At 38.3% G+C, this 17,771-nt stretch overlaps 3 protein-coding genes across 4 annotated transcripts in view; 2 read left to right on the top strand and 1 right to left on the bottom strand.

Moving 5' to 3' along the window:
- Positions 1–3,573: 3,573 nt before the first annotated feature.
- On the top strand, positions 3,574–6,583 carry wcd (U3 small nucleolar RNA-associated protein 18 homolog wicked). Its single transcript, XM_067776130.1, has 2 exons — positions 3,574–4,504; positions 5,786–6,583. The coding sequence occupies exons 1-2, from the start codon at positions 3,728–3,730 to the stop codon at positions 6,515–6,517; spliced, it is 1,509 nt and encodes a 502-aa protein (XP_067632231.1). The 5' UTR covers positions 3,574–3,727; the 3' UTR covers positions 6,518–6,583.
- Positions 6,567–8,082, bottom strand: Nup62 (Nucleoporin 62kD). The gene has a single exon (XM_067776131.1). It carries the CDS (start codon positions 7,931–7,933, stop codon positions 6,644–6,646), a length of 1,290 nt encoding a protein of 429 aa, XP_067632232.1. The 5' UTR covers positions 7,934–8,082; the 3' UTR covers positions 6,567–6,643.
- Positions 8,083–11,580: 3,498 nt separating this feature from the next.
- Positions 11,581–17,771, top strand: part of Khc (kinesin heavy chain) — a 111,214-nt gene continuing 105,023 nt past the window's right edge. For both annotated transcript variants that reach the window (XR_010951329.1, XM_067776128.1), the window contains exon 1: positions 11,581–12,180. Coding sequence is in view for 1 of the 2 variants with exons in the window: in XM_067776128.1 (XP_067632229.1) it covers positions 12,034–12,180 (147 nt within the window). In the remaining variant the exon portion in view is untranslated. The remainder of the gene's footprint in view (positions 12,181–17,771) is intronic.

Genomic DNA, 17,771 nt, shown 5'->3' with positions numbered 1-17,771 from the left:
TACTTGTAAACAATCACTTATGTTGTCTTTATTGTTACGCATCGCAGAGCATTCTTTATATCCCATATATAGTGATGGTCCTAGACTATAGGTTGTCTAGTTCCAAAGACTGTTTACATACACTGTTGCGTGTATTCAACAAACGTACTAAAGGGCTCAAAGTCATCCATCTTAATGCGCAAAGCCTATATAAAAAGCTGGATGAATTGAGATTCATATCTGAGGGTTCTGATATAGATGTTATATGTATTTCCGAAACCTGGTTTTCTTCATGTCACAAAAATGATTTGGTGCAACTAAATGGATATCAACTGTTCAGGGCTGATAGACGTGGTCATGGTGGCGGTGTTGCTATATATGTTAAAAGTAGTTTATCCTGTAAACTTTGCTGCAGTGCTAGTCCAAGTGATCTTGTCGAATATGTGTTCGTAGACGTGTTCTCTGTAAATAATGAAAGGCTTCTTATCGGCTGTGCATACAGACCTAATCGTGGAGTTGACTTCTCTGGCTTTATTGAATTTCTCGAGCCTCTACTTATAAGCTATGATAATATAATCATCGCTGGGGATTTCAACTCCAACCTTCTCGTCGACTCAACTCTAAAGCTAAGTATGGAGTCTCTTGGACTTTTTCCCACCAATTTAACTTCACCTACACACTTTACTGACTCAAATTCTTCTTTGCTGGATTTATTTTTTGTGAATGATCCCCTGAAATTGCTCCACTACGATCAATTGTCGGCATCTTGCTTTTCAAAACACGATCTAATATTTCTTAGTTACAACTTCCAAACGTCACACATACAATGTTCCTTTACATATCGTGATTTTAGAAGCATAGATTACAGTTCCCTTAATGCAGCGGTGGAGTCGGTTGAGTGGAGCTTGATTCGTACACTGACATCGGTCGATGATCAGGCATCATTCCTACAGAACCATATCATTAGGCTTTTCGACAACTATGTGCCAGTGAAACTCAAAGCTGCTACACACAATAATACCCCTTGGTTTAGTGCCAATCTAAAACACTTAATTCACCAGCGTAACCTTGCTTACTCACGATGGAAAAGATACAAAACCCTGGAGGCTCACAACTGCTTCAAAACAGCTAGGATCGCTGCAAACAAAGCCATTAGGTCAGCTAAGCAGAAATTTTATAATAACAAGTTTAGTGCTGCTTTGAGTTCGAAGGAAACCTGGAAGTCGATTAAACATATTGGTATCGGAAAATCCAAATGTGATATCTCTGTCCTCCCTGATGTAGACATTAATGAGATAAATATAAATTTTGTAAATCTGCCAATCTCAACTGACAATATATGTGCTGATAATCATTCTATTCGCGCTAATGTTGATTTTGGTCCTCTTGAGTTTGCTAGTGTCGATGAGTGTGATGTCGTTCAAGCCATTCTTTCAGTAAAGTCTAATGCTATGGGGTTCGATGGTATATGTCCGAAATTTTTAAAAATAATTCTTCCTAAAATCCTTCCTCACTTAACCTACTTGGTTAACTCTGTGCTGACGTCCTGTGTATTTCCCAAATGTTGGAAAGTTGCTAAGGTAATCCCAATCCCCAAGCAAAACAAGGAGTATAGACCTATAGCTATTCTGCCTTTCCTTTCCAAGGTCGTCGAACGAATTTTTCACTGCCAGATAAATACTTATGTGCAGAATAATAACCTTCTCACAGATTCCCAGTCTGGATTCAGGTCAAATCGTAGCTGTAAAACGGCGCTCCTATCGGTGATAGAGGATATTCGAGAACAAGTTGACAAAAATTTTACTGCTTTCCTGACTCTTCTCGACCATTCAAAAGCGTTTGACTCGGTCGACCACACCGTTCTCTGCAAGAAGCTGGACAACCTATTTAATTTCTCCAACTCTGCAACAGCCCTAATCAGATCGTATTTGGCCGACCGAACTCAGGCAGTAAGTGTTGGTAGCAGAAAGTCTGACTTCGTCAGTGTTTTAAGAGGAGTCCCACAAGGCTCAATCCTTGGTCCCCTGTTATTTGTTTTGTATATAAACGATTTGCCTGGTATTCTCAAGTATTGTAATATTCACATTTATGCTGACGACGTACAATTGTATATGTGCTGTCCTAGTGATCGTACCAGTTCATGTATTAATAACTTAAATTACGATTTGTGTCAAATTGGTACGTGGGCTTCTATGAACGGCTTATGTCTTAACCCTAAGAAGTCGAAATGTATAGTCATTCATAGAAGGTCACTAGATAAAAGTGGAATGGAAAATTTAATTTTAGACAACACTATTATAGAATACGTTGACACGGCAAAAAATCTAGGTATAGTTTTTAACAAAACCCTGACATGGAAAGATCACATCTTCCGCACAGTGGGAAAAGTGTATGGGATGCTTCGTACACTCTGGCTTACACAATATTTTACTCCGTTACATATTCGTCTACTAATAGCAAAAGCGTACTTAATACCTACGCTCCTTTATGGTTGTGAGGTTTACTCCAATTGTGACTATGTATGTAAGAGGAAACTTAATGTTGTGTATAACAACATTGCTAGATACGTCTATGGGTTGAAAAGACTTGACCACGTCTCTCAACATGCTTACAGGTTGCTAAACATTTCTTTCGATAACCTTATTAAACTTAAAACGCTCACTACGCTACATAAATTAATATATATGAAGGAACCTGACTATCTGTATTGGAGGCTAAATTTTCTCCAGTCGTCTAGATCTGTTCTCCTTACCCACTTCAGACATCGTATGCTAATATCTGATCGCCAGTTCTTCATTAATTCCATACGTCTTTGGAACTCGCTCCCTTCTAGACTTAGGCTTATAAGCAATGCTCTGCTCTTCAATAAAGAATTAACAAGTTTCTATAATAACCTAGACAATTAAAATACTGATTCCTTCTAAGCAAATGTACTCTATCATTCCTTTATTTATCTATTTACTATTTATTAAATATATTATTTGTTGTAACCTTTTCTTAGCCATAGTCATTAGCTTTAAGTTTCAAGATTAGATTGTTCCTATTTTATGCCTTTTACCGACTAGCACTGTAAAATAATTTTTGTCAAATTGTTGTGCTGGGATGAATTGCCTAATAAATACAAATACAAATACAAAATACAAATACAAAATTGCTGCGCATAATAGTACTATACGAATAATAAGGAAAGGAATTCGAATAAATGAAAGCGAATAAACGAATAAAAAATTCGAATAAATATTATTCGGATTATTTGAAATTAATAAATTCATTCGTTTATTCGAATAACGTTTATTCGATTATAATTCGAAAATAATCCCACCACTAGCTGCTACATATCCTACTTGCATGCCAACCTATTAAAACCGCACTGCGTTTTTTTAGCGCGCCCAAACAACCGGCATGTTTTGCCCTAACCCAAAAAAGCAAGCGTTGCGACAGTTTAACAATCCAACATAATATAAACGCACGCAAGTCATTTTCTGTCAAAAATGTCTCATGCACATACAACTTGTATGAGAGCAACCCAAATTGAATTTGCTGCGTGAAAACCTCACTCGATTTCCAATTTTTGTTCTGCGTGACATTTAGATTTGACGTTTGCACACATGATGCCGTTCCATCACTAGTCTATGCAGCAGATATCAAACTTATTATCATTCACAATTCCCTTAAGTTTAACCAATTGGCAAAGAATTTTTCATATATTTCATAAATTAGCTAATTGAATGCAAATAAACTTAACAAAATGAGTGATAGTGAGAATGAAATCATACGAGACATGCTTGAATGCGCCACCAAAGTTGATAAGTTAAAGGCCGAAAAAGTAGAAGCAAAGGATAAAAGAGGCGATGTTAAACTAGATGAGACGACTTTGTCAATGAAATGCAAAAATAAACCAACCACCCATAATGATGTCAATGAAATACCCATGCAAAACGTTATATTTGGTGATAAGAAAGGATTATTTAAAAATATGGAAGCAGCCGTGGGTAAGTTAAAGAAAGAGGGCGAAAGTGATGACGGTGAGGGCAAAGAAAGCCGTAAGCGTAAACCAGCTTGGGAGGATGAAGCCGACAATCATATCACTTTGGGCGATGTTAAAAAACTTCTGCCAAAACATTTGCGAAAAGATAAATCGTACAAAGATTATGTAGCAACGCGTTTTATACGCACATTGCCACAACCCAGTTGGGCATCATTGGAAAACAAGAAAAAAGAAGGCGACAGTGAAGATGAAGCACTTTTACAGACAGTGGGTTTTGTAGCAAAACCAAAGATCAATACTCTACCACAAAATCATATACAAATAAAACGTTTGAAAGATTTAAATCGCGCTACATACGCTGAAGGTTCTATAACAAGCATACAATTTATACCAAATAGCACAGCAACACTTGTAGCAGGCACAACGGGTGTTGCAACAATTTATAGCATTGATGGGTTTAAAAATGAAAAATTGCACAGTGTGAGATTTGAAAAATTTCCAATTTATTGCGCACGTTTGAAACCGTGTGGCACGAAGGTAAGAAAGTCTTATATGAGTTGGTTTTCGAAAAATCGCTTAGTTGGATGGCTAGTGTTTGCTTATAAGTTATTTAATGATGTTTTCACTGGCCGTGTTGTTGTTGTTGTTGCTGGCCGTGATCGCTGTTGATTTCAATTTCTAAAACCATAAACCAAAAATAATTTTTTAGTACCTTCCCTCGATAGATTGCCTTTCTCGATTCCTATAAATAAGTACTGGTTTCAAGTACAAGGCGGTATCGATATGATACGCTTGAGTTCAATATCGTCCTAACGCGGCTGCGATTCTACTGCGCACCGTTCCATAATTTAGGTTAGGTTAGGTTGAACTGGCCGTCCATGAGGACCTCACAAAGACTGATTGAGTCCGTAGTGTTACCAGAAGTTTGTTTTAACGACCAAACTGAAAAACCCTATCAAAAACCAGGACCTATGTTATAAAATAACTCCGTCCTCTTGGCAAATACTGGAAGCTTCCTAGGACTTAAGCCACTTGCTGCTTCTAGATCTGACAGCTGTATCACTCCTAATAGCTGGAGTCTTAGCCTGGCAAGTGCAGGGCACGAGCACAGAACGTGCTCGATCGTTTCCTCCTCCACTTCATACATCTGCTATCACTGACCAAGCCTAATTTAAAGGCATGTGACGCCAGAAGGCAGTGTCCAGTCAGAATACCCGTCATGAGTCTACAGTCCTCTCTCTAATGATAGAAACAACTGTGTTAGTCTAAGATTGTAAGACCTACACATAATCTTCGACACTTTACAGCGAGAACCCACGCCTTTCCCGCTTGGTCGATCATGTGCACCTCTCGCCTTCGCTTAATCTCGCCCAATCTAATTGGGACGTCTACGGAGCAAGCTTCAAGAGATGCGCCCTTTTTAGTTAGTTCGTCCGCTTTTTCATTCCCATATGCCTTGGGACCCAATATAGATGTATGCTTCTCCCTCTCCCGATTCCCTCCAGAGACTGCTTACACTCTAACACGCATTTAGATGCTGCGTTATGCGAGATTGTTGCCGTAATAATTCCATAATTTGCTTCAAGAAATCTCTTCCTCAGCAGTTGGAAAATGTATTAAATTTATGCTGAGATGAGCTGCTTTTGATACGAAATCCGTTATAGGGCTTTATTCAATAAATCTCGTAAAACATTTAAACTGAGCTTTGTAATTTTGGTACCTTAAAGTAAAAATGTATTCGTCATCAACTAATTGAACTTTATTTATTGCCCCGTATATTAAATTTGTGAAGCATATAATTATTATTATTTTTTATAGGCCATTTTTGGTTCTTCACAGCCCCAATATTACATATACGATTTGTTGTCTGCAAAGGAAATGCGCTATAGACTCCCACACGATATTACAGGTTTACCGAATTTTAAGGTGTCGCCATGCGGACGTTATTTTGCCTCAGCTGGACATTTTGGCAATGTGCATTTATTTGATGCTACATCGCAGGAACTTATACACACATTCAATCAGCAAGAAAATGCAGCATCCGTTTGCTTTACCGCTGACTCAAAAAATCTTATATGCAGTGCGCATTCTTCGAAGATTTATATTTTTTCACTGATCAAACAGCGTTTGGTGCATAGTTTCATCGATGATGGGTGTTTGAATGGCCGTGCAATGGATTTGTCACTGAATCAACGTCTGCTTGCAACTGGAAGTGCAGAAGGTGTAGTTAATGTTTATGATTTTCAGAAAGTACAATTGTCACCGACGCCAAAACCTGAAAAAACATTCTTAAATTTGCGTACAGCCATTACAGATGTGAAATTTAATCAAACAGCCGAAGTATTGGCAATGTGTTCGGCTGAAATACCGTCAGCGGTGAAATTGGCGCACTTTCCCAGCGCAACGGTGTTTTGTAATTTCCCCCTACCTGGTAGTGATATTGGTAAAATACGTGTGGCAGAATTTTCACCCAATGGCGGTTACCTAGCTTTAGGTAGTACACATAAAGCTGTTAAGTTGTTAAGACTTAAGCATTATAAATATTACTAATGTACTATTTGTTTTTATGAAAGAAAATTAAATAACAGTGAAACACATGTTTTTGATTTATAAAAATGTATGTATTTTAACAAATAATGAAAAGGAAATTTAAAATTTTCCACTATGTTACATCAATTAATTATAGTAAGCCGAACGAAAGGAACGCTCCGATTCTCGCTTAAATGATTCATGCATTTTTGTTATATCATCAAGTTTATTTGAAATGTTTGTTGTAGACGATTCAATCCATTGCAGCGAACTCATATGCGCATTTAATATTTTACCGATTTGTATTATTGGATCTGTGCTATCTTGTCCCTTGTTTGCCTCATTCAAATTATCGATGATTTCCTTGAGATCTTCAGACATTTGTTTCAACTGTGTATCCAAATTCTCAACTAATAAATACGTTTGACTGCGTTCTACATCAACTTGCGGTAATTTGAGGAATTCTTTCTGTAACGGTACAATGCTCTCCTCCAACTCTTTGTGCTGTGTTGCTATAAATTCCAATTCTTGTTCCAATGTTTGCTGGTCGGACTTGACTTTTTGTACGGCATCATTGAGTTCGAGAATTTTATGATTATTGCTAATTAAAATCTTATCCCAAGCATTTATTTGTGTCGCTTGATCTGCGAAAACCTTCTCTTGTTCTTCCAGTTCCAATGTCCATTTGTTTATATGTTCTTCCAATTGGTTATATGATAAGTGTGAAGCATTCGCCACAGAGGCGGAATCTGTAGTCTTTGTTGCTGTGCTGAGATTTGCGAAACCCCCACCACCAATGGCGGTGGTTGGTGCAGTTGATGCGCTACTTGTGCCGCCAAGTGTTGGCAGAGTAGACGCTGTTGTTTTTGTTGTGCCTAAAGAGAAGGTTGGTGCTGGTGCTGTAGCAGCCGTTGTAGCGGTATTGGGCACAGATGATTTAGATGTCCCACCAGCGCTGGCAGTTGGGGATGCGCCAAAACTAAAGCCTGTTGATGCAGTTGTTGCAACCGGAGCGGTGGGTGCAGTAGCACCGAAACCGAAACCTGTTGAAGCTGTCGTAGTAGCAACAGTAGCAGTAGCTGTAACGGTTGGTGCAACTGTTGCAGAGCTGGAGGTTGTTGCACCAAATGAAAATCCAGTAGTAGGGGTTGCGGATGTAGCAGTAGTTGCTGCTGTTGCGTTACCTGTGGTTGCAGCTGCTGCACCTAAGAAACCACCGCCAGCACCAAATCCTCCAATAGCCGGTGGTGCTGCCATTGACGGTGCCGTAGTATTTGGTGCACCGAATGTTAATGGTTTTGCTGTGCCTGCGTCACCACCACCTGTTGCGCCGAAGGAGAAAGATGCTGGCTTTGCTGACCCAGCAGCTGCTGTCCCTAGTCCAAACGAGAAGCCAGTGCTCGTTGCAGTAGTTGTTGTTGGCGGTTGGAAACTCATTGAAACTGTCGCTCACGGTTTGCTTTCTTTGTGAATGTAAGAATAATAATAAATGTACGTTATCACAACAAATTTTCAGCAGAATTTCACAAATATGAAAGACGGTAACAAAATTATGGCCATAAAAGAGGGAATTTTCAAGAATTTGTAAATTTTGACAGGTAAACTCATTAGCACAGGGTGATCGGGAATAGCAGAAAATTTTTGGTGAAATGTTTTGGCATGGCAGCACCAGTTTTAACAGAGCTCTTGTATTTACATAGGCAATATAACAGAGCTCTTGTATTTACATAGCCAATAATGTTAAAGTTCCTCGCTGTGTGGCAGCACTGCGTTTTCGAACTGTCAAAGGAAAAAATAAATATAAAAATAAAATATAAAAATTCGCAGACGAGCGTTTCTGGCCGATTTAAAGATTTACGCCAGAACAAATACGTCTTCATTGCTGTGTTTATACTCAGTTGAGCAGAGCTCACAGAGTGTATTAACTTTGATTGATTAACGGTTGGTTGTACAGGTATAAAGGAATAAAATCATCAGTATCGAAAAAAAAAATTGATTAGCCATGTCCGTCCGTCCGTCCGTTCGCCTGCCCGTTAACACGATTACTTGAGTAAATTTTGAGGTATCTTGATGAAATTTGGTATGTAGGTTCCTGGGCACTCATCTCAGATCGGTATTTAAAATGAACGATATCGGACTATAACCAAGCCCACTTTTTCGATATCGAAAATTTCGAAAAACCGAAAAAGTGCGATAATTCATTAACAAAGACGGATAAAGCGATGAAACTTGGTAGGCGATTTGAACTTATGACGCAGAATAGAACATTAGTAAAATTTTGGACAATGGGCGTGGCACCGCCCACTTTTAAAAGAAGGTAATTTAAAAGTTTTGCAAGCTGTAATTTGGCAGTCGTTGAAGATATCATGATGAAATTTGGTAGGAACGTTACTCATATTACTATATGTATGCTTAATAAAAATTAGCAAAATCGGAGAACGACCACGCCCACTTTTCAAAAAAATTTGTTTAAAGCCAAATTTCAACAAAAAAATTTAAAATCTTTACAGTACATAAGTAAATTGTGTCAACATTCTGCTCCAGTAATGATATGTTGCAATAAAATACTAAAATAAAAGAAAATTTCAAAATGGGCGTGGCTCCGCCCTTTTTCATTTAATTTGTCTAGGATACTTTCAATACCATAAGTCGAACAAAAATTTACCAATCTTTGTGAAATTTGGTAGGGGCTTAGATTCTAGGACGATAACGGTTTTATGTGAAAAAGGGCGAAATCGGTTGAAGCCACGCCCAGTTTTTATACACAGTCGACCGTCTGTCCTTCCGTTCGGCCGTTAACGCGATAACTTGAGCAAAAATCGATATATCTTTATTAAACTCAGTTAACGTATTTATCTGAACTCTGTATTGGTGTAAAGAATGGCCGAAATCCGACTATCACCACGCCCACTTTTTCGATATCGAAAGTTACGAAAAATGAAAAAAATGCCATAATTCTATACCAAATAAAAAAATGGATGAAACATGGTAATTGGATTAGTTGACGACGCAAAATATAACTTTAGAAAAAAACTTTGCAAAATGGGTGTGACACCTACCATATTAAGTAGAAGAAAATGAAAAAGTTCTGCAGGGCGAAATCAAAAGCCCTTGACAGGAATACTGTTTGCGGTATTACATATATAAACAAAATAGCGGTACCCGACAGATGGTGTTCTGGGTCATCCTGGTCCACATATTGGTAAATATCTCGAAAACGCCTTCACATATACAACTACCACCACGCTTTTTTAAAATACTCATTAACAGCTTTCATTTGATACCCATATCGTTCAAACAAATTCTAGAGTCACCCCTGGTCCACCTCTATGGCGATGTCTCGCCGAGTATGCTGAGTATGTAATGTTCGGTTACACCCGAACTTAGCCTTCCTTACTTGTTTTACTTTTTTCAACGCAACGACAAAGACTTGGTTTCCTCGGGAAATGGTGTCGTTATATTACGACCGTTAAAGAAAGGCCGCTATACTCACCGTTATCAGCGGCACTGTTTTTCTGTAAAGCTGCAATAGCTTATCCAGCAGGTTCCATCAATAATATATAGATTTTTTCACTTATTTTTCGTGTTTTTTGCTTATGTTTTTTTTTTTTATTTTTAAAAAGATTTTCAAATATAAGTTTGAAGTCTGAATTTTTGTCTGTTTTTGAAATATTTGGCAAAATATTCACAGCTTTGAGTATAGAGGTGGGAAAAAACGTTGATGAACGAGTTTGTACCGTCATGACGGCCGTAAATCCAATCTCTTTGGTTTCATAAATTATTCACAGCTCTACAGTGCACCCTATTATAGCGGTTTTTTTTTACACGCGTATACGTTTACGTTTCCGCGTAAAAAAACGCTTATCCTCGCTTAGATAATGCTTAGGAAAACCATCTAGCGGCATTGGTTAAACATGGTTGTATGTCTGTGTATAACATATAGCTGAATCACTTGCGTTGATTTGTGGATACACACAGATATGTGGATACACATAGATAATGCTTAGGAGAACCATCTAGCGGCATTGGTTAAACATGGTTGTATGTCTGTGTATAACATATAGCTGAATCACTTGCGTTGATTTGTGGATACACACAATTTTTAGAGGTGCAACATAGAATTAGTGTTGAGGTGAAACATAAGCTATCGTCCGGTGGCAAAATCCTGAGCCAGATAAATAATTTTGCATGTAAATGCAACAACAACGATTTGAGCCAGATAAATCCAGATAGAAGTCTGGTTCAATTTGTGAGCCAGATAATTTGTTAATTACTTCTTTTTAGGCTGGCAACATGGCCTTTAATATACCTACTTCTTCAAAAATAGATGTCGCTGCATAGCCTTTCGCCGTATGAGTTAAATGAAAAACAGCGGCGACATCTGCCTATCACATTTCACGTGTGCGAAAATTTCACGCCATCTGCTTCTCAAGTCTCTCAATGATCCAGAGCATTTCCGTGAGAATTGAGCGTGAGCCGGAGCTGTAAAACTCACTGAAAGACGGCAATAGACACATATTTCAGGAACATCTGTGTATAATGTGTATTAAAAATTAGTAGTACTAATTTTATGCGCAGTAATTTCAGAGGTCTATTAAGAGTTTGACGCTTAGCAGTCCATATAAAGTTTAAGCGTAAACGTATACGCTTAAGAAAAAACGGCTAATTATTATTAAGTAATTTCCGCTGATTCGTTATTTGTTTAGTCAGGTAACCTTAATTTGGACAGCTGATATTTGTGCTATGATTCTGCCTTTGTTAGAAAGAGATAGCTACTGATTTGACTACGAAAAGTTTGAAAATGAAAACTGCGAAATGACGGTGCTGCCACGCCGAAGTCTAGAACTGGAGTAAAACCCAATTCAATACATTTGAAGTAATTTTCGCAATGCCCAGAAAATCAATAAATTTTCTTGTATGATAATGAAACATTCTGATCTGATAACGCATTTTTAGTTTCAAATGCATTTAAATATATTAAATGATTTGAAAAATTGAATTGGCATAAAATATTTGATCTGTCCACGCTGGTCAACTGTCAATTGCTGTCATCTTTCTATGTTGCGCCACTAGGTGTGTATTTGTCGTCTCGTCTCGTCTGCTGCTGTTCGGTTCGGTTCAATTTGACGAGCAAAGTGAAAATTTTTATATTTTTTAATAATTAAAAAATTTGAATAATTTTCCTTAAAACCTTCAATTTGTTGAATGAAGGTGACTACGAGCTACAAATATTAGTATTTTCTATAAAGTTGACGTTTGATTTTGCTTGTGGGCTCGGGCAAACTGTCAATTGCTCTAAAGTAGAAACATAAAACAACAAAAAGCTAGAAGCAGAAGGCAGTCGAGCGAAAGAAAAACCAATAATTATTCGAAATTGGAATAATTTTAACTATAGGAATAGAATAGAAGTGTAAATATAAAATATATGTGGAGCGGTGCTAATTGGAAGTGAAGTTATAATTCCTACATAAAATACGATAATAAAAGAGTTCTGAAAACTTTTAACGGTTCCAAGGTAAAGTGTTGTAGTCATCAAAATGTCTGCTGATCGTGAGATTCCAGCAGAGGATAGCATCAAAGTAGTCTGTCGTTTTCGTCCGCTCAATGACAGCGAAGAAAAGGCCGGTTCTAAATTCATCGTCAAGTTCCCCAACACCGCTGAAGAAAATTGCATTTCTATTGCAGTAAGTAGGATATTTATTGTTTATTGCTTTATAATAACCATGCTTCTAACTACCCAAGCTCAAAATTAATGTTCGCGCATCACAAATATTTGAACTTTTGTTTGCAATAAACTTGTACATAGGCACCACTCCCCCACTTAGAAGGTGACGTCATTTTTGCCTGTACTTATCCATTCCCAATAGTTATACAGAAAAGTCGACAAACGCAAACATCTGAAGATGGGTTTGTTATTTAGGTATTGCCACCCCTTATAGTGAAATTTCATAACAATGGATTGGACTCGTTTGCCTTAATAATTATTTCCTATCTATTGGTTTCCAAGAAATTACGAACGGGTATGAGGAGCAGTAAAAAATGTAAATATGGCATATGCCCAATTTTGCTGAAGGTAGTGCATAACTGTTGACAATAAGTCATTATTTATGTGTGAACATTTCGTCAATGTCATTCTTAAGAAGGCTCATCTACGTCTTGTAGTAGGGCAGGATTGAAAACATGTTCCTTCCAACCTCCCATTGAGATGGCTCCAAGACTCGCCCGTTGGGACCACCAGTTCCCGTGTTGATCGGAATCTCATGCATTCCGACAACCCGAATTATTGAAATCCTATTATTATTAAAATATACTTATAATTTGTAATAATCTAACATTTAAGCTTAAAACGCCGTAATAATAAATAACAGCACTCTCTCTGGTTCCATTTCGTCGACGGAATATTTTTTACAGGTAAATTTAAGGCATATTGATGGCAGCTTACATATGAATGATTTGCAGTTGAACACCGCATCAAAATAATACAAATGATGGATGAAATGCCATTATGGATGCACTTGACCAACATTAGGTGTTTCTAACTGTAGTGAGTTATGGGTAAGAAGATATAAATGTTGAATAATCTTCGATGAAAGCGATCTCATACCTACTACCGCCCTAGAAAAGCGAAAATTTGACTGTTGTTCTTATATTAACGATAAGGTTTTGAGGACTGTTAACGATATTGATGGGCTTTTGCCGGATATAGATCCGGTATGTTCCGGTAACAAAGCACCATAAAGGTACTAGTTCGACCATATCGGGAACGTTTAATATGACCACATTAAACCTTCTAGCCCATACCGCCCCTCCACCCCCCAGTGCCATGAGGAACTTGGTGTCGCCAGAGCCTCGCCTGCTAAACATGTGTATGATATGTACATTCATATTTGGGTTGCGAAAGCTTTGAAGCAATAAAACTTGTATTGCGCTTATCAACCCCTCGAATCCTCGAAAATCCGACTCTGCAGCACTTTCGACTGTAACTCATTTATCCTGGTGCTGTAGAAGATAATTCTAGCAGCAGATCTAATACGAAATTGTACAAATCATGTTAAGAGCCTGCAAATGCTGGCGAATGCAAATCATATTGATATTGGAAGAATGTAAACGAAAGTTAGAATGTGATATAGATGAAATTATGAAATGGCTTAAAATGAATAGGCTCAAATTAAATGAACAGAAAACAAAAGTAATGGTGATAAATACAATTAGCGAAATAAATTTAGAGATAAATAATACTAGTATTGAGCAAGTAACCAATATGAAATACTTAGGTGTAATAATAGACAATGAGCTCAAATTTAACAATCACGTGGACTATTTGTGTAAAAAAGCTGCAAAAAAGATTTACTTCTTTAGAAGAATACGAAATAAATTAGACACTTTAACAGCAATAAAAATATACAATACAATCATAAAGCCACATTTTGAATACTGTTCCACAATTCTGTACACATCTTGTAACCAATCACAAATAGGAAGGATACAGAAATTACAAAACAAATGTATGAGATCAATAATAAAATGCCACAAATACACCCCAATAAGTCACATGCTTGAAACATTGAAATGGCTAAATATTGAGCAAAAACTGATGCTCAATACACTAATAATGATTTTTAAAATTAAACAGAACAGGGCGCCGATGTATTTAACAAGTTGCATTCAGTATGTTAGAGATACACACCAATATGCTGTGCGGAATGCGAATGACTTTCGACTAGGATTACAGCGGACTACTGCAGCCCAAAACACATTATTATATAAGGGCCTTAACATATTTAACTCGTTACCTGATTATATCAAACGAGAGAATAATATTATGAATTTTAAACGGCTATGTATAGATCTTATTCGAGGCTAAAATACTTTTTATTACTTTTTACTTTTTATTACTTAATATATATATATATCATACACGTCTGTGAATTGAAAATGAATTTGTGATATTTAAAATTTATTGTGAAATCAAAAAATATGTAAACATATTAATAATAAATATCAATCTATCTATCTATCTATCTATTATTGGCCTTTACAAATGCACCGTCTGGATTGACTAACGAGGTATAACATAGAGTTCCTAAATCCTGGGCTGACATTATTTTCAATGTTAATGCTGGGTCCGAAAAAGACCGAGCTCGTCACAATTACATATCTTCGTTGGAGAAGCATGCTAGTTTGCATTCGCCTGCACAAATTTATTTACAGGTACCTAACCTAACACTCTTCGCACGATATTTTCTAACCGAAAAGTTTTTCGCTTTTTCATAGGAGAAATACTCTCAGAGCAGGTTCGCTAACCCCTACTAACCCCAGCGGGTCAGGGGGGGGGGGTCAGAATATACCCGCGGTAGGTATACCTGTCGTAAGAGGCGACTAAAATACCAGATTCAAGGGGCTGTGTAGCGCAACCCTGCAGGTTGCCAGCGCAACATATAGCTTCTCCAAACCCAATTGTCAACCTCACCTATCCGCGGCGAATCCTGTTTCACTAACAGACGAGGCTCTGGCGACCCTAAGCTCCTTATGGAACTTGGGGTTGGGGAGGGAGGGGATGGCCTGAAGGTTTAATGTGGCCACATAAATCGTTCCCGAGATGGTCGGGCCAGCACCTTAATGGTGCTGTGGTACCGGAGCGTACCGGATCTGTATCCGGCAAAGGACCATCACATCGATAACACTCCCCAAAGCCTTCGGGGAGCAACCTTATCGCTACAACAACAACAACAACAACAACAACAACAGGTTTTAAATTTTTGGGATTTGTGCTTACCTACACCACTGAATACGCTTCATTTAACTTGCTGTGCACTTATGTATGTACAAATTTGAGCTACTACCAAACATTAAATTGAATTTTGGGTTTCCTCAAAACGAAACGGCGATCCATACCTGACTACTGAATTCGCCTTGGTACATACCTAGTATGTGAAAACGAAAACAAAACAAATTATAAATTAATTTCTTTATATCATATTACACTAATCGCTGCAACTCGTCGATGATAGACAGACTTTTCGGCTTTTATTTTTCTTTCATATGTTTTAAAGTTTGCACGTCGACTATTCACTCAGTGATGAGTATTACAAGGACCGGGTCTAACGTCCCCCAGCGGGTTAGAGGGCTTAGAATAATCCCGCGCAAGGCATGCCTGTAGTAAGAGGTGACTAAAATACCAAATTGATTCAAGGGGTTGTTGTTGTTGTTTTAGCAGTGCTTGTATGAAGCCAAAAAACACAAGCAGGTCCTCAGTGAGCTCCACAAACAGGCGTCGGACCTTTATGCCAGGAATTGCCCGGTGAATCCAGTACTCAAAGAACAGTACCCAAAACGAGGAAAGAGGAACGCATACTCCCCAGGGAAACGCGAGTCACTCTAGCTCAACTTCGTTCTGGATACTGTAACAGGCTAAACTCTTACCTATCCAGAATCAACCCCGACATACAAAATGTATGCCCCGCTTGTAATGTGTCCCCACATGACACCAACCATCTCTTTAATTGTAATGTGCAACCAACGCCTCTAACACCGCTTTCATTATGGTCCACCCCTGTTGAAACAGCAAGTTTCCTTGGACTCCCGTTAGAGGATATTGATGACAATTTGTGATCGGTCGCACCTCTTAGTTGGGGCGAAGCACTGCTACAACAATCAAGGGGCGGTGTAGCATAACCCTCTCAAGGGTTATCAGCCCAATTATATCTTCTCCAACGCAATTATCAACCTCACCTCCGTGGCGAATCATGAACAGCCGAGGTACTGGCGACCCCGAACTCCTCATGGATCTAGGGGGTGGGAGGGCGGTATGGCCTAGAAGGTCGCATGTGGTCATAACAAATCGTTCCCGAGATGGTCGGGCTTGGTACTGGAACGTACCAGATCTGCTCCGGCAAAGGACTATCAACTCGATAACACTCCCGAAGGCCGGGGAGTGTCCTTATCGCTACAACAATAGCAAACCACAAAAGATAGTGTTTTTGGGATACCTATCAATTTTTTCTGCCGACGTTCTGAAAACTAATTACTAATTAATTCCTGACCACTTGTTCTTTTTAAACCATATTTTTAGGAATGAAGTCTCTGTAAGCTCTGGGTTCGAATATCGGGAATTTTGGAATAAAGGCACATTGTTCAAACCCTTTATTCGTTTTTTTTCTTCTTTTGGAGCCTCTCACAGGCTGCTTCTATTCGACATTAGATTCCTTATACGCTTTATCAGTGTATAACCCATTTAGACAATACTTCTTTGTTTCGATTGAACGTGGTTTTTGGCGGTTAGGAACCATATATTCTAATAAGGCTGGAATGCATCATTTGTTTCCCGATTCCGTTTTATATCACTGCTTGTTGTAAAAAAAAAGTTAAAATTTATACATTAACTAAGGATGACTAAAACAAGCCGAATAAGGGAAAAGCGCAATCAAACAAAAGAAAGAAAATTCAAGATAAGAAGTAAAGGCGACCAAAACAAATTACACCACGCATAATACTGGACATATTTACCGTTTTTGTTGTGCCACTCTATTGTATAGAACGTCGTGTTAAACGTCAACGCTCCAGCAACTCACCCTCATACCATTTATCGGTGCTCATCGCACCAACTCACCCACCAGTGTATACGACGCGCGTGAGTCATGTTCATGCTTTGCGGAGCGACGATGACAATGGAGATAGCGATGACTGAATGCGGAATTTTCATACTTACATGTGTTGTAGTTAAGGTCGAGTGGTATGGGGAGGCATGATATGGTGGCAGCACATGCTACTGGACAACTCAGGCAGCAAATGTTGCATCGTATGAGTGCAGTACAAAAAAGAGCTTATACATGCAAATATTTACATAAGTATGTACATATGAGGCAACTTATTAATGTATGAACATATGTATATTTTTGTTCATTCCATCATTTATTGAAGTACCTTTTAAGAGCGCTAACGTCAATTTTCTTTCTTGTGAAGTACTTTTGCAATTCTAAATTAGAATTTATTTGAATAATTTTTTTAACCCCTATTGGCGTGTTTGCTGCAATATGAATGAGCTCCAGATGAGTTGAATTGAAGCGCGAAAAATGCTATCATATGCACATACATATCTACGGCAGTCGTGTACTTGCTAGAAATATACGCCGCCGCCGCCGATTAGGATCGTTTTTCGCACGCCGCCGCTGAATGTCAAAAATATCGGCGCGGCGGCGGCGGCGGCGTCCGGTGCGTTACTATGCTTTTTATTGTTGTTGTTGTTGTTGTAGCAGTGCTTCGCCCCACCTAACAG

This window comes from Eurosta solidaginis, chromosome 3, assembly GCF_040869045.1.
Source record: "Eurosta solidaginis isolate ZX-2024a chromosome 3, ASM4086904v1, whole genome shotgun sequence".
Classification (NCBI taxonomy): domain Eukaryota; kingdom Metazoa; phylum Arthropoda; class Insecta; order Diptera; family Tephritidae; genus Eurosta; species Eurosta solidaginis.
The sequence above is the reverse complement of the archived record's forward strand: the minus strand, read 5'-3'. Positions and strand labels throughout refer to the sequence as shown.

What these genes read in the sequence shown, in the direction of transcription:
- wcd (XM_067776130.1), top strand. Translation starts at nt 3,728, where the DNA reads ATGAGTGATAGTGAGAATGAAATCATACGAGACATGCTTGAATGCGCC. An exon ending in TGAAACCGTGTGGCACGAAG is followed by an intron (nt 4,505 to 5,785) that starts GTAAGAAAGTCT and finishes TATTTTTTATAG; the next exon opens with GCCATTTTTGGTTCTTCACA.
- Nup62 (XM_067776131.1), bottom strand. Translation starts at nt 7,933, where the DNA reads ATGAGTTTCCAACCGCCAACAACAACTACTGCAACGAGCACTGGCTTC.